Genomic DNA, 27,038 nt, shown 5'->3' on the forward strand with positions numbered 1-27,038 from the left:
ATTCAGTACAAGAAGCTGCCAAAAAGAATCTAAATATACATATATATATATATATATTTTTTTTTTTTTCTTTTTGCCTTTTCTAGGGCCGCTCCCGCGGCATGTGGAGGTTCCCAGGCTAGGCGTCGAATCGGAGCTGTAGCCGCTGGCCACGCCACAGCCACAGCATTGCCAGATCCGAGCTGTGTCTGTAACCTACACCACAGCTCAACGCCAGATCCTTAACCCAATGGGTGAGGCCAGGGACTGAACCTGCATCCTCATGGGTACTAACTAGTGAGATTCGTTTCTGCTGAGCCATGACAGGAACTCCGAAAATGAATTCTTTAAAGAAAAATCTCTGTAGTGTAGAAATGTAATTAAAATGTTAATTTCTACCTCAGAAGAAACATCTCCTTCAAGAGTCTGCTTTGAAAAGTGAAAAGTTTAAAATAAGCTTGGCTAGTCTGCCACTTCTGTTTCCGAACTTCTCTAAAATAGGTGGGTTTTTTGGGTGGGTTGGTTGTGCCTTTGCTCTTTTCTTCTCCCCTACTATGCACACCAGTGCTAGTGGAGAGGTCAAATACCAAAAATATTCTTTGGATTACGGTTAGACTTGTTTATACTGATGCAAGATAAAAAAGCTTTATGACTTGAAAATATTTGGGCCACACCATACATAAAAATTCCTAATGACTGATAGGCAGCAGATAGATAAATAAAGAAAGCCTAATGATAGCAATGTGAAGATAGAACAGTGACCATTTAAAATGGCAGCGTTCAGAAAGTACTACTAAATTAGAGGTTAAATAAATAGTGTAGTAGCCTAGTAAAGTACTGCTCTATTTAAAATATTTATGTTAAGATTTAGGGAACTAGTGATATGTGGCTGGTTTATAAAAGTTTGTCCAAATCCTGTAGAATATATGGGGCACTTTCCATTCTCTGAATGATTTCTGTCTCCAAGGATTGTGAATTTTGAAATTTGAACTAGAGAATATATTTTTCCATAGAAATTTGGAACTAAGGAATATATTTTTTTCTCACAGAAATAATGTTACATGTAGTGTAGGTTCCTAGACTCATCTATAGAGATAAAGTGAAATACAGTATGAATGCAATAAAAATAGAAGAAAAAAACCCCAACATCCCCAAAGTAAGGAATCTTAACTTTAAAAAAATATTTAAAATACCTAACACTTTATTTTATTTTTTGTCTTTTTGCCATTTCTTGGGCTGCTCCCGCGGCATATGGAGGTTCCCAGGCTAGGGGTCGAATCAGAGCTGTAGCCACCAGCCTACGCCAGAGCCACAGCAACTCGGGATCCAAGCCACGTCTGTGACCTACACCACAGCTCACGGCAATGCTAGATCCTTAACCCACTGAGCAAGGCCAGGGATCGAACCTGCAACCTCATGGTTCCTAGTTGGATTTGTTAACCACTGAGCCATGAAGGGAACTCCTTAACACTTCAAAAATACAGCCATCACCTGACATGTCATAGTATTAATAATCAAAGTAAAATAAAAAGATTTTTAAAACTCCTGGAGGCTGTTTGAAAAAAAAAAAAAGGAAATTTAATTTGAGGCTTTACAAGTTGATGGCACCATCATTTATAAGGCCTCATCTCACCACGGACTTTTTTTTCCGACCAAGGACACTACTTTCAAAATTTTCAACTGGGATTAGGATTAGTTTCTCTTTACATATTTAACAAACGTACATTAGTTTTAACTCACAAAGGAACAAAAAACTCCTCAGCTCTCAGAATTGCCTTTACTCTATCACTGAATACTTTTATTTCTGGCTTGGTCTTATGATGCTAAGTGCAGTTTCCTAGGTCTTAAAACAGTGTGGTTTCTTGAGGACTTGGAGCAGAAGCAACTGGAGTAGTTTCTTAAATATACAGATTCTGGGCCCCACTGCAGATAGACTGAATCAGAATTTGAAAAAGGGGCCCAGAAACCTGTTCTTTTGTAAACTCCTTAGATATTTCTAAATCTTAAGTCCAGTACCTTTTTTTTTTTTTTTTGAGGGCTGCACCTGCGTCATATGGAAGTTCCCAGGCTAGGGGCTGAATCGGAGCTGCAGTTGCTGGCCTACACCACAGCCACAGCAATGCAGGATCTGAGCCACATATGTGACCTACACCACAGCTCATGGTAATGTTGGATTGTTAACCGGCTAAGCGAGGCCAGGGACTGAACCCGCATCCTCATGAATACTAATTGGGTTGTAATCTGCTGAACCACAATGGGAACTCCTGCCCACTACTAACTTTTGATAGTAGGTGTAGTAATACTAATAATAACAACAATGATAAGTGTTGCTTTTATTGAGCACTTACTAGATGCTACTACTAGTTAAAGTTTTTTTTTTTTTTTTTTTTTTTTTTTTTTGTCTTTTTGTCTTTTAAGGGCCGCTTCCGCAGCATATGGAGGTTCCCAGGTTAGGGATCTAACTGGAGCTGGAGCTGCTGGCCTACACCACAACCACAGCAACACCAGATTTGAGCCTTGTCTGTGATCTACACCGCAGCTCACAGCAACGCCGGATTGTTAACCCACTGAGCAAGGCCAGGGATCGAACCCGAAACCTCATGGTTCCTAGTCGGATTTGCTAACCACTGAGCCACAACGGGAACTCCTCAAAGTTCTTATTTTATATATGTATCCCTTCATTTAACTTCAGAGAACCTTGTAAGGTTGATACCTCTACTACTCCCATTTACAGAGGAGGAAGATGAGGCAGAGAGTAGTAAAGTGAGAATCAACCTTCCAGTCTTACAACTTCTCAGGTAGCATACAGATAAGGCCCCAAGTAAAGTGCTCAGACCAAACTTCCCTCTGCTCCCTTGGTTTTGCCCAATCCAATTCATCACACATTAACTTAAGTTTAGTGGAACTAGTGGTGGGATGAGGGGGAGGTAGGATGACTAATATCAAAAGCAAATGTAGTAGGAAGGAATAAATGAAGGGACCTTCTGCCTGGGGTGGGGACACTGGGCTCTGCCTCTCCAGCTCCCAGGAAAGCACAGGCCTGAGCAGTCAAGGCAGGCACGGGAGAGGATGGATGGTATCCTTGTGGCTAAGAACAGATGGTGAATTTCAACTGCCTGCTCATTAATCAAAACAGTAAGTAAGAACTAAGGCAAGAAGGGACAGGGAAGGAGTTTACTTTTACCATCAGCGGGAAGAAGTGACCTCTGGTTGATCCATCTACCCATCTGATATTTACTGACTTTATCATGTACTAGGCAGTGGGGTTCTATTCACTGGGGTTATGGAAAGGAAAAAGATGAGAGTTCCTATCCTCAAAGAACTCACAAATTCCAAAGAAAGGTATAACCAAAGGCCCGGAAACACATGCCACTTTGACCCCTTTGAGGATCTGAGAGTAATTTGGTTCCCAGCATTATCAAGTAGGAAATATCTCAGTGAACAGTCCCAAGCTGGGGACTATCTGGATGTGCATGTGCATGTGCAAACCTTCATTTCCCAGCCCCCCAACTTCTGTGACTTCATCTTTGCCTTAGGGATTCAGGATATTTTAGGGATACCCATAACAAATATAAACTGTTTGAGAAATATGGCAAGTCATCACACAACATTGTAAATCAACTATACTTCAATAAAACTTAAAACTAAAAACTGTAAGTTTGGAGTTCCCGTCATGGCGCAGTGGTTAACGAATCCGACTGGGAACCATGAGGTTGCGGGTTCAATCCCTGGCCTTGCTCTGTGGGTTAAGGATCCGTGTTGCCGTGAGCTGTGGTGTAGGTCACAGATGCGGCTTGGATCCCGCGTTGCTGTGGCTGTGGCTGTGGCGTAGGCCGGTGGCTGCAGCTCCGATCAGACCCCTAGCCTGGGAACCTCCATAAGCCACGGGAGTGGCCCAAGAAATGGCAAAAAGCCAAAAAAAAAAAAATTGTAAGTTTGCATGCAATGCAACATTAAACTGTCTTCAACAGTGGTCAGAAGTATGCAACTTTTCAACTTCTCACTCTTATGGGTCCTCTTGATATTGTAAGCTGCCTGTGAGATGCTGTTTAGGACTCAAAGTTTGAATTCAGGTAGAGTTTTGCCAAAGTCTGGGGGGCAAGCGAGAGGTGGTTGAGTTCTGAAAACAAAGGCAGGCTGCAGCTTTCTTTATCACCCTTTTCTGCCCAACCCCCTTCTATCATACAAATAATATTTAGAATGATGTGATTTTGAGACTTTGCCTGTTGTCTTGGACTTTCAGCCGAAGCCCAGAGCCAAGGCCAATAGGAAGTAAGCGCCGCCAAGTCGGCTAGGAAGCTGCCGGACCATCCCTCCAAGGCTTGCTGAAAGGTAGCTAAAGCGGTCCTTCCATAGTCACCCCAGCACCCCGTTTTGCCTATGGAGGAAGATGCTTGGAATCTGTAGAAGTGCAAGACTGAGGAGAGCAAGCATTTGATCTTCTCTTCTCCTTCCAATTGGGGAGGAAAGGATAGGGAGTTGCTTGCTCCCTCATGCAAAGTCAAGGATGGGAGATGCTCCAAAAAAAGTACACAAACTAGAGGTGCCAACAAGGACAGCTCACTATCTCAAGCTCTGCAGGGATGCCTGCTGAGTTGCAGCAACTTCCAAGGCCCATCTTGTGCACCCAGAAGAGTGCTGTGTGAGAGAGAGCTCTTGGAGCAGCTTGACATGTGAAAAGAGCCTCTTTCCTGGCTGGAGGCTGCCTGGGGCAGCCCCTGACAGCAGGGTGAGAGGCCAACAGTAGGGCAGCGCACACTCAGTGTATGTTGTAGCAAGCATGTATGTTTCCCATGAGCTAAGGAGCTGCCTCAGGATGTAATCTGGCTGGAGCCATCTTGATGGAGCCCTGGCCCAGAAAATTGTCTTCACAGAGCGAGGGGATGCAGAAGTGGCCGTGGAGTCACACCCAAAGGCAGGAGCTGAGTGGGTACTGCCAAGGCCAGCTGTAGGATACACTGATGAGGCAGGAACAACCCAGGACAGAGACAACATCTGGCTGCCCCTCTCCCTGCCAAACACTGGCAGCCTGAGGGACATATAGAACATGCTGTTTAAGTGGTTCTTTCTCTTTTCCATGATCAGACTCTTGAGTCCTTTGACATTTAGTAACAGTACTGAGCATGAGGCTGAGTACAAAGCAGATGTTTATTCTTCAAAAAAAAAGTATTTAACTGGTGCATAAGAACTGTAAATAGGTTTTTTTTTTTTTTAAATTCAGAATAGAAAAATAAACAGAAGAGGAATACTTATTTTAGCTTATTTCTTTAGGAGCCAGATATCACTTATCTTCTGTCTTGCTTGCATATTTAGAAACGTTCCCTCAAAACTAAGAAATACATTTTGACCACATTTAATTCTCTTTTTTGGTATGTTTCAAGTCTGGCTTCATAAAATTAAAAAAAATTTTTTTTTTTGTCTTTTTAGGGCCACACTTGCGGCATATGGAAGTTCAGACTAGGGGTCAAATCATAGCTGCAGCTGCCAGCCTACGCCATAGCCTCAGCAACACCAGATCCCAGCTGTGTTGCGACCTACACCACAGCTCACAGCAACACTGGATCCTTAGCCCACTGAACAAGGATACAATTTTCAAGGTAAAAGATACCACCATGATTCGACTCCTCCATTTTACTTTATTTTTGCTTTTTAGGGTCACACCCATGGCATATGGAGGCTGGGGGTCTAAATAGGAGCTACAGCTGCTGGCCTACACCACAGCCACAGCCACACAGGATCCGAGCCACGTCTGTGACCTACACCACAGCTCACAGCAATGCCGGATCCTTAACCCACTGAACGAGGCCAGGGATCGAACCCGCAACCTCATGGTTCCTAGTTGGATTCGTTTCCAATGCGCCACAATGGGAACTCCCAACTCCTCCACATTAAGATGGAGAGAGCTGATGCTCAGTGACATGCAATGATGTGCTCAGGGTCCTACAGCCAGAGTAGTAGCAGACTAGACAGGTCTCCTTTCTCTTTTACCCGAGTTCCAGGGCTTATATTAGAATTTGGTAACACAAAGTCTTGTGCCAGGGAAACACCTTCAGCAAATATTTGGAGAAAGACTGTAGAGAATGCCATTTATAGGTGTAAGGGAAAAAAGGTAACTAAATATGATTTGAAAGATACTAGGCAATCAACTACAAGCCTTGCCCAGTTAAAGAATGTTAGAATCTTAATCCTTTCCTGGCCGGATGATAAATATTTCAGACTTTGTGGGCCATATGGACTCTGTCACAACCATTCCACTCTGCTGTGTATGTGAAGGTAGCCATTAATAGTCCATAAATGAATGTGCACGACTGGGTTCCAATAAAACTTTATTTACAAAAACAGGTGGCTGGCTGGCTGTGGCCTGACAGTTGTAGTGGCCAACACTTGCTCTAGAAACTCAAATTCAAGGTGGATTGAAATGATAAAATATATTTCCATTTGCTCTTTGCTTTCCCGCCATCTGAAGATTTCAAATGTATTTGTAAAGCCGTGGTATAGAGGGTGAGGCAGAGGGAGGGAAGAATGTTAATAAATTATCCTTAGAGAGAAAATAAGAATCTATCTATTCTGAAGATCTATCTATTACTGTTTTCTCTTTCTAATGAAACTATAGCTACTGAAGTTCAGCACTTTTTATTAAAACACCCCGCCACACACACACCCAAGGCAAAACGAGGAAATGTGAAGAGCTGCAAGGGGAACACACTGCTTCATGCTATCTCACTCTGAGACGAGTCTGCTCGCCACCAGTTTCTGCTGCTGGGTCAGATGTGACCCCATACAGCTACCATGGACCTACTTTATCTTTCTGTCTTAAGGGGTATAAAAGCACAGTTCCATGAAGAGGCTGTATTCTGTACTAGAGATGGGTTGTTTTAAACGAGGCAGAATAAAGTTGGTGGTAACATTAAATTTAACTCTCCTGAGATTGTACTTAATGATGAAACACAATGATGATAAAATTGTTTAGTATGTCATTTTTTATCTACGTTCAAAACACTAAATCGAGTTTCTTTTTCCTTCCTTTTCTCCCCTCTCTCTTTTTAAACCATACTCTCTGGTATCTCACACTTTTCTGATTTCTATTCCTCAGAAGATTTATATGCAGTCTTTAGCAATATCAACATTTAAAATGGAATGGCAGGTGGTGGACCTGTAAAATTACTATTACTGGGTTATGTGTTCCACTAACTTTCTAGCACAGAGGAAACTAAATCTAAAGACCACCAATGTACATTAGTTGAGAAAGATTATAACTTTTGCAACTAGGCTATAGAAATGAGCCAAATAATGAATGGGTCTGTAGAGTTGCTTGAGACAACAAGCTCATTAGCAACCACCATCCTACGACTTAAATGAAAGATACCAAAGAAACTCCCTGCTGGAAAAGAATTAAAGTTATTAAGGGTTAAAAATTTAGCTACAAAGAATATAATGAAATGTGTCTGTGATCCTATAAGACAGATAATAACAATGTTTACAAGTTTATACTGCACAACAATGGGAATTGAAATGATTTGCTCTGAAAACATGGGCTATTGTATTAAGAACTTTCTTTATAGTTTCCATGAAGAAACTGGGTGATGAGGAACAAAGTTCCAATGGTACATCTTTTCAGCAAACCCAGCAGATCAACCATTGATATTCAACAGTATTTTTTTTTCTTTTTAGGGATGCACTTGCAGCATATGGAAGTCCCCAGGCTAGGGGATAAATTGGAGCTGTAGCTGCCCACCTATGCCACAGCTACAACAATATAGGATCTGAATTGCATCTGCAAGCTACACCACAGCTCACGGCAATGCCGGATTCTTGACCCACTGAGCGAGGCCAGGGATCGAACCCACATCCTCATGGATACTAGTCGAATTCGTTTTCACTGCACCACAACGGGAACTCCTCAACAGCATTTTTTTTTTTTTTTTTTTTGTCTTGTCTTTTCGTCTTTTTCTAGGGCCGCACTCACGGCATATGGAGGTTCCCAGGCTAGGGGTTGAATCAGAGCTGTAGCCACTGGCCTACACCACAGCCACAGAAACGCGGGATCTGAGCCACATCTGCGACCTAAACCACAGTTCACGGCAACACCGGATCCTTAACCCACTGAGTAAGCCAGGGGTCGAGTCCGCAACCTCATGGTTCCTAGTCGGAATCGTTAACCACTGCGCCACGACGGGAACTCCACTGCACCACGACGGGAACTCCAGTATTTTTAAAAATACATTTGAAATCTAGAGGAATGTTAGGGAAAGGTGATTTAATTCTAAAATATAAGGAACTGATATTCAACTACTGCACTGGAGCCAGTTTTCTGAAGCTAGAGATCAGAAATAAATCTTCTGAGATCTAAAAAAATCTATTTTTCCTGCTTAAGTTTATACATAAACTCATTGTCCCTAAGTTAAAAATATGAAAATACCCTTTCAAAGATCTTGGTGTTATTAAACATAACCTAGTTACAAAATGAAAAGACAACCTACTAAATGGGAGAAAATATTTGCAAATGATATGACTGATAAGGGGTTACTAACCAACATTTATAAACAGCTCATACAAATCAACATCAAAAAACAAAAACAAAAACAAACCAGAAGCCAAACAACCTGATTAAAAAATGCGTAGAACTGAATAGACATTTTTCCAAAGAGGAAATACAGATGGTGACATAAGGAAAGGTGGTCATCACTGCTAATCATCAGGGAAATGCAAATCAAAATTACCATGAGATATCACCTCACACCTGTCAGAATGGCCATCATCAAAAAGAATACAAATAAACGCTGGCAAAGATGGGGAGAAAAGGGAACTCATGCGTATTGTTGGTGGGAATGTAAATAGATGCCACCACTGTGGAAAGTGGTATGGAGGGTTCTCAGAAAACTAAAAATAGAGTCACCATATGACCCAGCAATTCCTTTTCTGAATACATACCTGTGGTGTAATACAAAATGGAACACTACTCAGTCATAACAGAGTGAAAATCTGCCATTTGCAGCAACATGGATGGACTTGGAGGGTATTATGCTAAGTGAAATCGGTCAGAGAGAGAACAACCGTTACTGTAAGATATCACTGGAATCTAAAAGATATAACAAACTAGTGAATATAATAAAAAAGAAACAGACTCACAGATACAGAGAACAAACTAATAGTTACCAGTGGGGAGAGGGAAAGGTGAGAGACAATATAGGGGAAGGGGATTAAGAGGTATGACCTAATACGTATAAAATAAATAAGCTACAAGGCTATATTGTACAGCACAGGGAATATAGCAATATTTTATAATAACTATAAATAGAATATAATCTCTAAAAAATCTAATCACGATGCTATTATACACTTGAAACTATTTTTTTTTTTTTTTTGCTTTTTAGAGCTGCACCTGTGGCATATGAAGTTCCCAGGCTACGGGTCGAATTGGAGCTGCACCTGCCAGCCTATGACACAGCCACAGCAATGTGGTATCTGAGTCACATCGGCGACCTACACCACAGCTCATGGCAATGCCGGAACCTTAACCCACTGAGCGAGGCCAGGGATCGAACCCACACCCTCCTGAATACTAGTCGGGTTCATAACCTGCTGAGCCACAACAGGAACTCCCTGAAACTAATATTTTAAATCAACTATATTTCAATTTTTAAAAAAAGAATAGAATAACTGCATTGTAAAATTCAACAGAGAGGCTCAATCTATTGAAAAAATGACCGTCCAAGCTTGGAGGGGGGCAGCACATTTAACAGTGGTCTAAAGATTGTGCAATGGGAAATGTTAAGTTTGAAAGAAACACACCACAAAATTTGAAATCGCATTTTCAAATATTGAAGGAGCTACAATTAAACTTTGGGAAGGGAGTTCTCATGGTGGCTCAATGGGTTAAGGACCCGACGTTGTTTCTGTGAGGATGTGGGTTTGATCCCTAGCCTCACTCAGTGGGTTAAGGATCAGACATTGCCGCAAGCTGTGGCATAGGTTGCAGATATGGCTGGGATGCAGTGTTGCCGTGGCTGTGGCTCAGAACTCAGCTGCTGCTCCCAATTGATCCCTGGCCCAGGACCTTCTATATGCCACAAGTGTGGCCATAAAAAGAAAAAAAAACAAAAAACAAAAAACTTTGGGAAGAACTTATATAACTTGTCCGTCTTACAAATCTAAGAATGATTAGGTATCATTGGGATATTATGATTTACCAAAAGAAATTAAAGTCACTTAGGGCATTTTTCTTTTAGGGAATTAAAAAATGCCTATTATCTTAGCACTAAAAATTGTTTTTCCTAAAATTTATATTCTGTAAAATTTCTAAAAATCAATTCAATTAAGAAAAATAATTGAGGAAGCACTCAAAGATTAGTCATGCAGATGACTTTCCATCTGCATGGAGATAATGTACTCCATTCACTTGAAGGGTATACTTTCATTATTTGTACTTTATCCTTCATAATTTCTACTATGTGCCCTCTAAAAGTTTAAAAAACATGTAAAAGCTAAATTTTATAAATCTTAAACTTGTTTTTCACCTAAAAAATACAGTGTGTCAAATCCACAAATCTAGTGACGGTAATAAAGTAACAGGAATTCCACCTTGGGATTTAGATTTTTCCTGGAGAAAGGTCCAGGGCTGCTACAAATACTACGGCCCAGGTTACACTGGGTAATTAGAGTCAGAAATGGCTATCCGATGGGATGTATACTGCATTTAGTGGCCAATAAGAATGTTGCTGGAAGCCCTTGGGTTAGATGTCCCAGGAAAGCTTCAGCCTAATAGTACAGCAGTGTAATGCTAGCTTAGATCAAGTTTCAGAAAATCATGATGGGGTATATATATCCTTTCAAATCTTAAGAAGTGGCCCAGCTGGCCTAGTAATATGCTACTCTAAACCCATTATGAAAGTTTCCTTCTGATGGTAAAGAGGAAATTGAAAAATCAGTGTATCTGAACCATCTCAAGATTTCCTGAAAGGGCTGCAAAACATGTTGGATCCTGAAAGCAAAGTACCTCCAAGGAAGCCTCTGGTTTTAGATTTTTCCTGTGTACAGAGTTACTTCTGTTTGAATCCCATTAGAACACTGCTCTTACAGGGATTTATTTTTGAATCCAAGAAATTAAGACTTGCTTGGCCTCCTAGTTCAATCTAAAAAGACTGTCGGTGGCCTAACAACATAGGCCACTGCAGTAGATTTCTGGTCAATTGGCAGCTCTTTCTGAGAAACTCAAACACTGGCCTCAGATGACCTAACGTGATTGTTCCCTAGGCCTTTTTCAGTTGGCAAATGACCCTGGAGTTAAGCCTTGTAAGAATCAAGTCATAATGCCTATTCTTGAGCAAGCAAAAGCAAGCATGAAGAAAAACAACCAGTTAGATGATACAGGCAGGCTTTATTGTCCTTTTAATTAATCCTTCTGAAATAGAGCCCTTTTTACTGCTAGATCCAAGAGTTTGCCCAAATGTGAGAGATTTCACTATGATATGATGTTTTCTTTTCTTTCCCCCATAGCATATGAAAGTTCCCGGGCCAAGGATCGAATCTGAGTCTCAGCTGCAGCAACACCGGATCCTTAATCCACTGTGCCAGGCCGGGGATCAAATCCGCACCTCCTTGGCCACCTGAGCCACAGCAGATTCTTAACCCTCTGTGCCACAGTGGGAACTCCTGAATTTCTTTTCCATAAAAAAACTACTAAAAACATTTTTAAAAGTGTTAAAACCTCATTTCCTAAGGTGTTCTTCTGAAGCATCTACAATAATAGTTAAATGAAGTTACATTGCATGAATATCCTATTTGCTGCTTTAAAATATCACATTCCTTTTTGGGGGAACCGCCCTGCCCCTTTCCTTGAGAAGAGCATGCAGAGGAATCAGTGCTTGTTGTTCTTGGAAGGCTTTCTGAACATTCCTTCGCCTTCTGGTAAAGTTGACTATGCTGCTATAAAAAGAGAAGGGCACTCAGTGGGAAACGGTGGTACTGGAGACAAGCTGATTCTTGGTATTTTAGAGCAAATTTCAATCCCTGTTTTAAGAAGTAGTTCGTCTGAACAAATAAGGGAGTGAGAAGGACTCCTGTAGTTAATAATACTTCTAGTGAAAAATCACACATTCCTTTTACAAAGGTGTGTAACATAGAAGCTAACTTGGAGACCAGACAGAGCAATTGCGTGAGGATGGAACTGAGGCTGAATTCCCTACTACTAGACAGCTTTATTTGGAGAATTTGGCTTTTCCTAGTATATAACTGTCTACCATAAAATATTGATATTGGATGAATGGATAAACCAAATATGATATATATGATGGGATATTTTTCAGTCTTTGAAAGGAAGGAAATCCTGATATATACTATGACATGGATGAAACTCGAGGACAAAATGTTAGGTGAAATAAGCTAGTGAGAAAAGAACAAATACTCTATGATGCCACTTATATGAGGTACCTACATAGTCAAATTTGTTGAGATAGAAAGTAGAATGGTGGCTGCCAGGGACTGGGGAGAAATGGTGAGTTGCTATTTAATGGGTACAGAGTTTCAGTTGGGGAAGCTGAAAAAAAGTTTGGAGGTAGATGGTGGTAATGGTAGCCCAACATGAATATACTTAATTCCACCAAATGGTACACTTAAAAATGCCTAAAGTGGTAAGTTTTAGGTTATGTATATTTTACCACGGTAAAGAGACAAAAAATTGATATTATGGCACATAAAATCTGCCAGAGCTATGAATCTGCGGAAATAACTACTTGAATATTGAAGAAATGAACTAAAAGAATAAACTACCGCATGTTGCTCTGAGAAGGTACCCCTTCCCTTACTGAAAAATACATAAAATTATGTAATACATAATGTTTTTAAACAAGACAATAGAGACTTCTTTCAAGTCACAACCACACAATGGATAATAAAAGAGTTCTTGGGAGAGAAAAACAAATTTAGCATTTTTAAGTCAATAAACTTTCGACTTAAAATTCTTTTTTCTTTTTTTAGGGCCACACTTGCGGCATATGGAGGTTCCCAGGCTAGGGGTCGAATCAGAGCTGCAGCTGCTGGCCTACACCACAGCCACAGCAATGCGGGATCCAAACTGCATCTGCGACCTACACTGCAGCTCACAGCAATGCTGGATCCTTAACCCACTGAACAAGGCCAGGGATTGAACCTGAGTCCTCATGGATACTAGTCAGGATCATTTGTGCTGCACCACAATGGGAACTCCAATAAATGGTAAATTCTTAGCCATAAAGGTAAATGTTGAGATGGGGAAATCAGTGTAATGACTCTGTGAAATCTACTGGGATAATCCCTTCAATGGACCTTGGGCACTGCAGACAGTAGGCAGCTTGGCTTTGCTGGATTGGTGTTAGCACACAGAGACAACACCAGGAGACACTTGAAACTGCTGTCATAGTGGGAGCAATGGATTACAAAGGACACTTTGGGAGCCACAGTATATTATAACCCATAGCACATGGGAGGAATTTGCAACAGTGCTTTGCCTTAAAAATAATACAAAAAGGGTAAAATAGATTTTGAAAACAAAAAGAAAATATATTCTCATTTTTCACATTTTAAATAAAGCTGTTAAAGCTTTACCGAGATTTTGTTTATAAATTGTACGATCTGCCCATTGTAAGTGTATAGTTTGATGACTTAGTAAATTCATACAGCTATACCACCATTACCTCAATCCAATTTTAGAATATTTCCTTCACGCTCAAGCTTTCTCTTGTGCTGTATCTTAGAACTCCTTATTTAACCCAAGGTAATGAAGATTTACTCTTGCGTTTTCTTTCAAAAGTTTTATAGGTATTCCCATTGTGCCTCAGTGGTAATGAAGGCGACTAGCATCCATGAGGATGTAGGGTTGATCCCTGGCCTCGCTCAGTGGGTTAAGGATCCGGAGTTGCTGTTAGCTGTGGTGTAGATCACAGATGAGGCTTGGATCTGGCGTTGCTGTGGCTGTGGTGTAGGCCAACAACTGTAGTTCTGATTCAGCCCCTGGCCTGGGAACGTCCAGATGCTGTATGTGAGGCCCTATGAGGCAAAAAAAAAAAAAAAAAAAAGTTCTCTAGTTTTAAGCTTACAATGAATCTATAATCCATCTCATGGAAATTTTTATGTATGGTATGAGGTAAGGGTCTGAGTTTATTTCTTTCCATATGGATATCAAATTGCTCCAGTACCATGTTTTAAAAAAGCACTATCTATGCATTTGTGTACCTGTATCCATGTTGTGCAGTGAAAAATATGCAGAATTTCTTCTTTTTTTACATAAATGCCATGACAACGAATGTCTCCAAGGAGGCCAGCACAAGGATGCTTACTGCAAACATTGTTTGTAACGTTAAAGCTACATTTATGGCTATCAGTAGAGGAATATTTTTTTTGTTTGTTTTGTTTTTTTTTTTCAGTAGAGGAATAGTTTAATACATGGTACTATACTCAACTTATGGGCTTCTCTGTAGCTTTTTAGGAGAATGATGCAGCGTTAAATGCACAATTAAAGCTTCAAGAGGTGCTGCTCAATTTTCTTAACTTTTTTGGACTTGATTTTATAGTCATGTCTCAGGACTCAACGAGGTATGGTCAGTTACATATATCAAGTTGAAGCAGCTGGAGGAGGGAACAGGAACAGGCTCTAGACTTCCCAAAGAGGTGAGGTGGGGAGACACACAGTAAGAGAAAAGGTTCAGTTTGGCAAGCCAAGCATGACATCCAAGGCTATAGAGCAATCTTGTCATTGTTTAGGCAAATTAGTAGCAATCGGGAAATAGCACATGAAAGTGAGTTCCAGGGGGTAGATGAAGCCCAGAGATAGAGAGTTCGAAGTAGATACTGCTCTATATTCAGAAAAAACTATAATTCAAAAAGATATATGCACCTCTATGTTCATGGCATAGTGATTTACAATCACCAAGACATGGAAACAAGCTAAATGTCCAATGACAGATGAATGGATAAAGAAGATGTAGTATGTATGCGTATGTACACACACACACACACACACACACACACACACACACACACACAATGGAATACTACTCTGCCATAAAAATGAAATAATGCCATTTGCAGCAACATGGAGAGACCGAGAGATGATCATACTAAGGGAAGTAAGTTGGAAAAAAAGGGACAAATATCATGAGACCCACTTATAAGTGGAATCTAAAATACAAAACAATTGAATGTATCTATGAAATAGAAAAAGACACAGACATAGAGAAGAGACTTGTGGTTGCCAAGCGGGAGGGAGGGTGGGATTGGGATTTTGGGATTAGTGGATGCAAACTATTATATATAGGATGGATATTATATGGCACAGGGAACTATATTCAGTATCCTATGGTAAACCATAATGGAAAAGAAAAAGAATATTTATATGTAAAACTGAATGACTCTGCTATACAGCAGAAATTAACACAACACTGTAAATAAAATTTTTTTAAAAGAATGAAAAAAAAAAGTTGCCTTGGCACCACTGAATTGCCCTGGCACCATTGTTTAAAACCAGCTGGCCAGTGAATGAGGGTTTAATGAGAACTCCATTCTGTTCCACTGATCCTTATGTCTATTCTATCCAATCCCATACTATTTTCATTACTGAAGCTTTATAACAAGCTTTGAAATCAGTTCTTCAGCTCTGTTCTTTTTATAAAGTTGTTTTTGGCATATAAATTTTTGGATTAGCCTATCAACTTCTATTAAAAAATTCTGCTGGAATGTTGCTAAGATTGCACTGAATCTATAGATCAATATAGAGAAAACTGCCATCTTAATAATATCAAGTCCTTCCATCCAACAACATGATATATCTCTCCCCATTTATTTAGATCTTCCCTACTTTCTTTCAGCAACAGTTGTGGTTTTCCATGTATGGGTCCTATACTTCTTTTAATTATTTTATCCTTTTCAGTGGTACTGCGAACATTAAAAAAAACTGCATTTTCACATTATTTGTTGCTTATATATAAAGTTAATAAACAATAAAACAGTTAGTTTTATTTCCTGCAGTGCTGCTAAAACTTGTCTATTAGTTCTAAGAAGATTTCTTTGAATTTTCTACATGCAAGAATATATCTCTGTGAGAAGATGGTTTTACTTCTTTTCCAATCTGCATGTCTTGAATTTCTTTTTCTTGCTTTACTGCATGGGCCAGAACCTCCATAACAATGTTGAACAGAAGTGGTAACAATGGGACAATTCTTTGTTTCTGAACTGTATGTTTTCTGTTGTTGCTTAATAAGTGACCATATTCTTAGCAGCTTTTTTTCCCCTGTAAGTTTATTGATATCTATACCAAGAATGAAGAAAAACTACTTTGAAATATTTAGGACATAGAATATTTCTAGCTTTCTTTACCTCAGGCATTATGTTTCATGTGATACTTTTCTATTGACATTAATACTTCAATGCTCTGATGGAAACAGATATGGGGCTTTCTGCCCATCCAGTTCGAAACAGTGGAACAAGAGACCCCCATATCCAAAGCAAGCTTCAGTGCACTTCATCCTCCAGCCCCAGGAGGTAGGTAGCACAAGGGCCACCACCACCATCCCACTACCCAGCTGGTTTCATATTTGCTGAAGTTCACTCTTACCACTAGATGGGACTCTGAGAAGGTACCAGTAGCTCAGCTTCTCAAAGTCCTCAAATATGCCTTATTATACCAGACATAAAAGTGCAAACCAACTGGACTACAAATTCATGGGAAACTGAGCTTTGGCACTTCCCGATTTGCAACCTATTTACAATCCAAACTTAATACTGTATCAACTTACTTCTCAGACCCCAAATTGCTTAAAAAACATCAAATTATTATAGAAGTTCCATTTTTTTCCCCTTTGGGGAACTTCTCAGTTCTAAAAATAAGCTATTCCCAAATATGAAAACTAATTTAATGTCATCTTAGAAAAAGCAAAATAATAAATCAAGAGTTGTAATTTTCCAGTGTTAACTCCAGGTTTGATAGAAAAACTCTCTAACTCTTCCTAAAAAAGCAAAAAATCATAATAAAGATGTCAATAATACAAACTATGGAGGATTAAAGACATCCATTTATTTCTAATGCAATATTTTAAAATATTATTTTATTATAAAACTTGTTTATAAATCAATATAAAGCTGCTAAATTACTACTGCAGGTAGTTTTTGCTTTATTAATTTAATCGCTGATTTTTTTTTTTTTAGAAATTCTCACAAAAATAATCTTAATTAAGTGTAACATCACATTTACCACGGAAACTGCAGTTTGTAACAAATGCTAACAGCTGCTCAGAGGTAAGACAGATGGTGGGTGAATGTTTAAAACTTGGTTGTCAAAGTTTGGCAGAGAGATATAAATGTGTAATTTAACAATGTTTTATAACATTGTTGACTTACAAAATAAACATTAATTCTGTAATAGGAAAATTTCTACAAGAACTTAATAAGACTGAGAATCACCACCAAATAACTTTTGCAAAACACTTTTTATCTGGAAAAAACTCGATTTTTTTTAGTCCATCATCTCACCATCCAATGTATCACACACAAGTTCCAAAACTGGTTCAAAATATTAGTAAAAGACATAATTATACTTAATGCCAACTCCCAAGAAAGTCTAATTAAATGATGATAGGGTAAATTTCATTATTTCACATCTGATTTTTATAATTTATATTCAAAGTTGAAAAACACATTCAAGGAAAAATCAGCTTTCCATATATATTGTGCTGAATATTGTCCCCTCAAAATTCATGTCTACCTGGAATCTCAGAATGTGACCTTATTTGGAAATTGGGTCTTCCAAATGAATTACTGAAGATGTCGTATTGGATTAGAGTGGGCCCTAAATCCAATGACTAGTATCTCTGTAAGAAGGCCCTGTGAAGACATAGAACCACACACATACAGAGAAGGCCACGTGAAGGTGGAGGTAGAGATTGAAGTGATGCACCACAAGGAAAAGAACCCCAAGGACTGCGGGCAACTATCAGAAGCCGGAAGAGACAAGGAAGGATTCTTCTCTGGAACTCTGGAGGGAGCATGGCTCTACTGACACCTTAATTTAAGCCCTGTAGCCTCCAGAACTGTGAGAGAATAATCTGTTATTGTAAGCCATCCGGTCCGTGGTAGCCTTAGCAAACTAATAAACATGCCAAGTTGCATTTAATTAAAATTGATTTATGTATTTCATATACAGACCATCACTGTACTAGTGCTTTTAGTTTTTGAAAGCAGACATAGTGGAACAAGCTGGACCAAGCACAGTTCTTCCTCAGGCCTCTTTATTTCTTCTCACAAAATGAGAAGCAGCATATGTGTGCCAGGTGCCAATGGCTGAGAAGCAAATATTTAGACATTCTGGATCTATTTCTAACTACAGATTAAACTAGATGTATTTTACTAGAATTCAAATCAGAAAGCATTTCCTCCCTTAGTGGAACCACAGTTATTTCTCCTTTTGTTTTAAAGTAAATTTTTTCAATATGACAGGTGTTTTGTTTCCAACAAACAAATTCTAATAACGTTTCTTTGAATTTTGAACTTGTTTCTTTGAATTTTAAAGGCATGACTAGAAAAAAAAGTAAAGTACTATATAATCTTTTATCTTCTGCAGGAACTTAATCTTATTTCTTTGTCAGGTTAAAAATCATGGCCTCAGACTTAGCGATTTCAAATGTTATTGGATAGGAATTAAATATATTAAGATATTTCATGAAATGGCTCAGTGAGATTAAGTAACAAGCCATGGTGCACAGAACTAGGCCACTAGATGTCACTAATTGGAATCCTTAAAAAGGAACCAACATTGATTCCACAAAACAAAACAGTCTAAATCCAAACACGGGATATGGAATACTAGAAGGAACAAGAATGGAGCCATGAACATGCGGGTGCATGTGTCTCTTTTAAGTAGAGTTTTGTCTGGATAGATGCCCAAGAGTGGGATTGCGGGGTCATATGGAAGTTCTATGTATAGATTTCTAAGGTATCTCCAAACTGTTCTCCATAGTGGCTGTACCAGTTTACATTCCCACCAACAGTGCAGGAGGGTTCCCTTTTCTCCACAGCCCCTCCAGCACTTGTTATTTGTGGATTTATTAATGATGGCCATTCTGACTGGTGTGAGGTGATATCTCATGGTAGTTTTGATTTGCATTTCTCTTATAATCAGCGATGTGGAGCATTTTTTCACGTGTTTGTTGGCCATCTGTATATCTTCTTTGGAGAAAAGTCTATTCAGGTCTTTTGCCCATTTTTCCATTGATTGGTTGGTTTTTTTTTGCTGTTGGGTTGTATAAGTTGTTTATATATTCTAGAGATTAAGCCCTTGTCAGTTGCATCATTTGAAATTGTTTTCTCCCATTCTGTAAGTTGTCTTTTTGTTTTCTTTTGGGTTTCCTTTGCTGTGCAAAAGCTTTTCAGTTTGATGAGGTCCCACGGGTTTATTTTTGCTCTAATTTCTATTGCTTTGGGAGACTGACCTGAGAAAATATTCATGATATTGATGTCAGAGAATGTTTTGCCTATGTTTTCTTCTAGGAGTTTGATGGTGTCCTGTTGTATATTTAAGTCTTTCAGCCATTTGGAGTTTATTTTTGTGCATGGTGTGAGGGTGTGTTCTAGTTTCATTGCTTTGCATGCAGCTGTCCAGGTTTCCCAGCAATGCTTGCTGATGTCCATCGACAGATGATTGGATTCGGAAGATGTGGTATATATACACAATGGAATACTACTCAGCCATAAAAAAGAATGACATAATGCCATTTGCAGCAACATGGATGGAACTAGAGAATCTCATACTGAGTGAAATGAGCCAGAAAGACAAAGACAAATAACATATGATATCACTTATAACTGGAATGTAATATCCAGCACAAATGAACATCTCCACAGAAAAGAAAATCATGGACTTGGAGAAGAGACTTGTGGCTGCCTGATGGGAGGGGGAGGGAGTGGGAGGGATCGGGAGCTTGGGCTTATCAGACACAACTTAGAATAGATTTACAAGGAGATCCTGCTGAATAGCATTGAGAACTTTGTCTAGATACTCATGTTGCAACACAAGAAAGGGTGGGGGAAAAAATGTAATTGTAATGTATACATGTAAGGATAACCTGACCCCCTTGCTGTACAGTGGGGAAAAAAAAATATATTGCCAAGTGAGTAGATATTCTAACCTAGTCCTCAAACCATGTGTTAGTAAAAGTAACTAATTTAAAAAAAAAAAAAAAAAGAATGGAGCCAAAGCTTAAAAAGCTTCTCAAGAGTTGGTCACACTACGTTCCTTTCCTGTATGTATACTTTAAGTACCAAAAAGTATTTATGCATTTTTTTAAAGTTAGATTTCGCTAAATGCAGCCACTTGAACACTTCATTGATTGTATTGAGATGAAACAAGGACTTAATGAACCACATTTAAAGGCTGTAGATCATGAGGGAATACTCAAATGACAGCTTATGTCACTCATGATGATTAAGCTTTCACTGCCAGATGGCTCAGTTTGGATCTTCAGAGCCAAATGCATCCCAGCACTGCCTTGGGCTAGCCTTATTATCAGCCATTTCAGGAGGGTTCTGGGGTTCACGTGTAGTGCTTCATCTGCAAAATTCTGCAGACCTGGTGTCCATTTATTGGGCACAGCTCATTTTCAGTCTACCATGTCCTTTTCAAATCGAGATGTACTGACAGGGCAGATGCTGATACTACAGATACTTTTTCAGTCTGTGATTTATAAAAATCCAAAGAAACTTTAAACATGCTTTTCCTCACTAAAATCTATGAGTTTTCTTCTGAAGTTGTGGCAATGTCTACCAAAGAATGCAGCAGTTATTAAAAATAAATGTTTTCAGTGAGTTCTGAGAAGTTTAGCATTGGACAGCCCTGGCTCACTTCCAAAGTCTAGTCTTGTGTCTGAATACGTGCCCCTCCTGGTGGAAACTAGCAATGTTCTTGGCATTTCCCCTACAGACTCAAGCTTGGTAAACTCAGATACCTTGTTATATTAAGTAAGAAAAACACAACTTTGAAAATCAATGTAGGCTTCTCTGAGCCTTTAAATGACAAAAAGGAATTAAATTCTTGATTTAAAGAAGGCCAGTAAATCTTAACAATGACTTAACCACCGACTAAACTGGAACAAACCAATTCTCCATGGTCTGCTGCAGCTTCTTTTAAATATTCCATTTACCAGTTCTAGTAAAGGGTATGACTTCTGTGGGAAGTTCACAATTGTGAAAACTTTTTGCATCATATGAAATAATGATAAAGAATAGATACTTAAACAGCCCATGAAAAGAGGTTGAACTCTGACTCAAATAACACGTTAACGATAATGATGACAAAGAGAAGGAGAAAATGGAATGCTAGGAGCTATCCACAAAATAGAATGTTTTAAGGGCTTTTTAGTGTCCAAGGAAAGTAAATATGAGATAAACTTAATCTGAAATGTCCTCAAATTACTTAAGATAAACTACACTAAAGAGAAAACCCATTTCCTTGTCTTCCTGAGCGCATTTTTTTTAGCTCTACTGAGGTATAATTGACAAATACAATTGTAATATAAAGTGTACAATGTGATGATTTGATAAATTATACATTCTGAAAAGATTCTCACAATCAAGTTAATTAACACATCCATCACTTCACATATTTATCTTCTTTTGATGAGAATATTTAAGTTCTATTCTCCTAGCAAATTTCAATTATAAAATATAGTGATATCAACTATAGTCACCACACATTACATTAGATCCTTGGATGCTGTTAACTGAAAGTCTGTACCCTTTTACCAACATCTCCCTATCTCCTCCCACTTCCTTGCTGGGCAACCATCATTCCACTTTGTTTCTATGAGTTTGACTTCTTAAAAATTTTAAGGTTACATAAGGGACACCATGCAGTATTTGTCTTTCTCTGTCTGGCTTATTTCACTTAGCTCATTAAAAAAACTTTTACTTCCCAGGTCTCCTGAACCTAGGTAGCCATGTACCTAGTCTTTGCCAGTGGAATATGGACAAAAGCGATATAGCCCACTCCCAACCTTGACCCTGCAAAATTCTCCATTTTCTCTCATACGCTGGTTCCAAAGGATGCAGTGAAAAATTCCAAAACCCTGGGATGTGGCAGAACCACAAAGTGGATGAAGCCTGGATCCCTGAATGCCTATGTGGAAGAGACTCTCCCCTCTCCTCTCCACCTCATCTGTCTGTATTGGACTGTGAGCTGAGTAAGAAATAAACTTCAATTCTGTTAAGCCACTGAAATTTTAGGATTACATGCTGCAGCAGTTAGTCCTAAATTAATAATACACTATATAAAAAAGCCTAATTTCTAAAAAATGCTAATTTTATTTGACCAAATCTATGGATAGAAGTAACTGTGAGATACCTACAACTTAGTGTGAAGCTGGACCATACTGTGACACTCTTAGCTTTTCCCAAACTTCCTTACCAATTTGACAGGATTATGAATCAAAGTTTTGTGCCCAAATTAGTTTGAGAAGTGCTATCAGTTAACCAGGTTTCTTTGAGCTGTTGTATACTAACATCCACTGTGAATCTGTATAGAGGGAATAAAGAATGTAGCCTTTCTCAAGCTTACGTAGTCATTAAATAACGAATAAATTTAATATCTATTTCCCCATCTTAAATGGCAACAACCCACTAGCTCTCAGCAATACATTCTAGGAAACTCTGCTTAAGCTTAATTTGTGTCATATGGTGGATTAATGAGAGTTAGTACCAAAAAGTTCTAGGCACCCCAAAGCAAGTTTCAGTCTCTTATTAAGAGAAGATTTTTCTTGTAACAAGACAAACATATACTAATAGATTAATATGTACTAAGAAAATTTTTACTGATCAAGTTAACCAAGTTCTCTAAGAAAGATGTTTCACGTAAAATGTGACTGAAATGAAGGCAGATGTGAACTGTCAGCTTCTGAATTTTCTCTGAATCTGAGTCTGCTGTCAATGGAACCTGTCACATTTAATGATGAAATATGTTCTTATTTTTTAAGGAGAAGACACTGAGTTTGTGAAAACCAGCAATGTTAAAATATGAGATGTGTGTGAGAATACAGTCCATTGCACAATCTCTTATTTACTTTTTCTTTCCTATATTCATGCTTGAAAACATTGTTTAAAGGCAATAAAAAGTAATCAAGCTAAGATTGATGGGTTCTTCTAATAGAATCCTATAGAAAATATGTAATTTTTCCCACTGTGCCTTGCTAGGCTATACTGTACTTGAATTGTATAAAACATACTTTATTTCAGTTATGAATCTACAATGGGTGATTTGCCACATTTGCCACAGACTTAAACACCTGGAAAAGGACTGTTATGATGGACATTTGGATAGTAAGTAAAAAGGTGTCGTAAATATTCAATTTATTCCAAAAATTAATAAAAAGAAAGACTTACATCTAGTAGTGTGTGAAGATGTTGATCCTGGAAAACACTGTGTAGAAAATCTAAGTCCTTCTCACTGCAGTCTGTAAGTGCATGAATTTCTTCCAGGCTGTCCAGCACCTGTGAGACTGCTCCTAAAGGAAACAAACAGAAAAGAAACAGCCAGTAGAGAAAGTCAAGGTCAAACTAACCTTTGTAACCTTAAATCTTATGCTTCAAAACTACGGCCTAACAAACAGAACTTAAAGGTTCATGTCTTTGCTGCAAAATAGACTTAAATGTGTTTCTTATCACTTAAGGACAGAGTATTTGCAGTGAGTTTATGTTCTTAACAGTGTATTTGTGTGTTTGTTTCTCAAAATAAACTGAATCTTGCCTTACTTGAATTAAGGAAATTCATCAACTGTAATTAAGCTACTAGAAGATCTGGGTGCAGAAAGCTGTGTGGGTTCCATGACCCCATGATGTTTTGAAATATTACAAAAATAACACAGGTGACTATTTTACACACATGCATTCCCCACTAAGAACAGAAGGTAAAGCCGGCTGTAGATCTGAGGGAAAAACCTACAACTGGGAGCATCTGCCCTGTAAAATAGGCTTTTTAGGATTTCTAATGCTCAAACTTAAGTTAGCAAAAATCCCAATCCATTCCTTTGCCTTCCTATACATACGAAGTCAAGGGAACCAGACTGTTCTGTCTGCTGGGCCCTTTTCATTCAGATGACAAAGTGTAAGCATACTGACTGACACTTCCAAATACCCAAATACCCTATTAGCTATTAGGAGAAATCATTTTTGCAGGGCAAAGTAAATGGTAGTATGGTCACTTTCTTTAAATCTCCTCTAATAACTAGGAATCCAGAGAGGTTCTCGGCAGGGAGTAGTCACAAAGTCACTTAGCCGTAAAGAAATCATGAGCCGATTTTACTCTGCAGACACCATGCACATACATGCTCCACAGAAAGAAAAGCAACTGGAGGGGCTATTCTTCAGTCCATTAGTGTACACAGTGCTGGATACATTCTAACAATAAGTACCTCTTTGCCCATGATAAGTCTTAGATCTTCAGTTTTCAATCAGCAGCAAGTTTGCCCCTGGCTGTGGTGTGGGAGGAGGAACACAACATTTGGCGATGTGTGAGGAGACATTTTTCCTTGTCACCACTGTGGTAGTGGTCAGAGTTAGGGGATGGGTTGTGCTACTGTCGCCTAGTGGGTAGGGGCTTGAGATGCTGTTAAACATCCTCCAATGCCTCGGATGGCTCCCCAACAAGAATGAATTATGTGGCCTAAAATGTCAATAGTGCTGTGACAGAGAAGGTCTGCTTTACATAAAGATAAAAATCTTCAATCATTCTGTTCTGGAACTTTCTGCTGTTTCTAGTTACTTCTGGTCTTGGACCTCATCCATTCACACACACTTATTGGTGAGAATGTAAATTAGTACTACGTTTCCAGAAAGCAACCTGGTAATATATATCAAAGAGCCTTAAAAATGCTGATGTACTTTGATTCAGTAGTTCCATTTACAAGAAGCTACATTAAGGAAAAAATAGGAAATGTAGAAAAAGATTTACATGTTAGGATATTTATCATATAAAGTGGACATACATCTACTAATTAGAGAATAGCTATATAAATTATAAAGCATCCATGTAATGGAATATATAACCAGAGGAAAATCGTTTTTGAAGAATTTTAAAGACCGAGAAATTTGCATAATATTAAATTCAAGAAAGCAGAATGTGGGAGTTCTTGTCGTGGCTCAGTGGAATTGGACTAGTATCCATGAGGACACAGGTTCAATCCCTGGCCTCGCTCAGTGGGTTAAGGACCGGGCCTTGCTGTGAGCTGTGGTTTAAGTTGCAGACACGGCTTAGATCTGCTGTTGCTGTGGCGTAGGCTTGCAGCTGTGGCTCCGATTAGAACCCTAGCCTGGGAACTTTCATATGACGCTGGTGCAGCCCTAAAAAGACCAAAAAAAAAAAAAAAAAAAAAAAAAAAAAGGCAAGCAGAATGCAAAACCACATAAACTGTATAATCCCAATTATAACTGAAAAAAAAGGCATATACAAATTCAGAAAATAATCCCAACAGAATGAAGTACACCAAAAAGGTAATAATAGTTATGTTTATTTTCCTATTAATATTCCATTCTGTTTTGTCCATATGTTCCAAGGTTTCTACAACAGAAAAAGACAAAGTTGCTATAAAAGCAACTGCTTTTTGCAGTATTATTTATGTTTAAAATTTGATGATTAAGGAGTTCCCATCGTGGCTCAGCAGAAACAAATCTGACTAGCATCCATGAGGACGCAGGTTCGATCCCTGGCCTTGCTGAGTGGGTTAAGGATCCAGCATTTCCATAAGCTGTGGTAGGTTGAAGACATGACTCAGATCCTGCGTTGCTGTGGCTGTGGTGTAGGCTGGCAGCTACAGCTTCAGTTCGACCCCTAGCCTGGGAACCTCCATATGCTGTGGGTGCGGCCCTAAAAGGACAAAAGACCAAAAAAAAAAGTGGTGATTAAGACACACATCAAGTGTTTATCCACAAGGAAATTACCGTAGCTAATTTTTTTTTGTCTTTTTTTTTTTTTTGCTATTTCTTTAGGCCGCTCCCGCAGCATATGGAGGTTCCCAGGTTAGGGGTCCAATCGGAGCTGCAGCCGCCAGCCTACGCCAGAGCCGCAGCAACGCGGGATCCAAGCCGCGTCTGCAACCTACACCACAGCTTGAGGCAACACCGGATGTTAACCCACTGAGCAAGGCCAGGGATCGAACCTACAACCTCATGGTTCCTAGTCGGATTCGTTAACCACTGCGCCAAAACGGGAACTCCTAATTTTTTTTTTTAATTTGACTTTTTGAGGGGAAATAATTGTAGATTCACATGCAGTTGTAAGAAATAATACAGAGAGATCTCACAGACCCTTTACCCAGTTTCCCCCTAATGATAACATACAGTAAGAATGTTATATATCACACTGGGGATACTGGCGGGATACAGTCAAGCTACAGAATATTTCTATCACCATGAAATCCTTCATTTTGCCCTCTTATAGCTACAATTATTTCCCTCCAGCCTTTCCCCCTCCGAACCCCTGGCAACTACTAATTCATTCTCCATCTCTACAATTTTGTCATTTCCAGGATGCTACATAAATGAAACAATACATACAGTATGTAACCTTTGGGGACTGGCTTTTTTGACTCAGCATAATTCTCTGCAGATTCATCCACGTTGCTGCATTTATAAATAGTTTAATCCATTTTATTCTTGGGGAGTATTCCATGGCAGGGATGTACCACAGTTTACCATTTATCTGTTGACAAGACTGTGGGTACTTTTTAATTTTGAATAATTATGCCTACCAGGCTATTGGTATTCTTTCATTGAAAACATTAAGTGGATACTAAGTGGGATAAAAAAGGTACGAGGCAGAAATCAGTTCTCATTTTCCCTGCTGTTCCTGAAAATATTTTAACCTAATCTACTTCTTCTACCTGCTCTTCTCAGGACTTTTACTTTGTTCTGAGTAGGAAAAAAAAAAATCTAGAAATTAATTCAAAGCCAGCTTTTTCAACATTCCTTACTGAAAGCCTTGGAAAGCAAGGGATGATGTGACGAAATTAGTCCCAAATACCCCTCCGAGCCCCTGACCCCAGGACATCATC

At 39.0% G+C, this 27,038-nt stretch overlaps 1 protein-coding gene across 28 annotated transcripts in view; it reads right to left on the bottom strand.

The window, feature by feature from the left end:
• CASK (calcium/calmodulin dependent serine protein kinase) overlaps positions 1-27,038 on the bottom strand; it is a 371,692-nt gene that overhangs the window by 65,913 nt on the left and 278,741 nt on the right. For all 28 annotated transcript variants that reach the window (XM_085007759.1, XM_085007756.1, XM_085007749.1 and 25 more), the window contains one exon: positions 23,374-23,495. In XM_085007759.1, the coding sequence (XP_084863885.1) occupies positions 23,374-23,495 (122 nt within the window). The remainder of the gene's footprint in view (positions 1-23,373; positions 23,496-27,038) is intronic.

The sequence above is a fragment of the Sus scrofa genome, chromosome X (genome assembly GCF_054392235.1).
Source record: "Sus scrofa isolate SSC_HxYL_T2T_F1_AM1 chromosome X, Sscrofa_HxYL_maternal_Yorkshire_Landrace_v2.0, whole genome shotgun sequence".
Taxonomy (NCBI): domain Eukaryota; kingdom Metazoa; phylum Chordata; class Mammalia; order Artiodactyla; family Suidae; genus Sus; species Sus scrofa.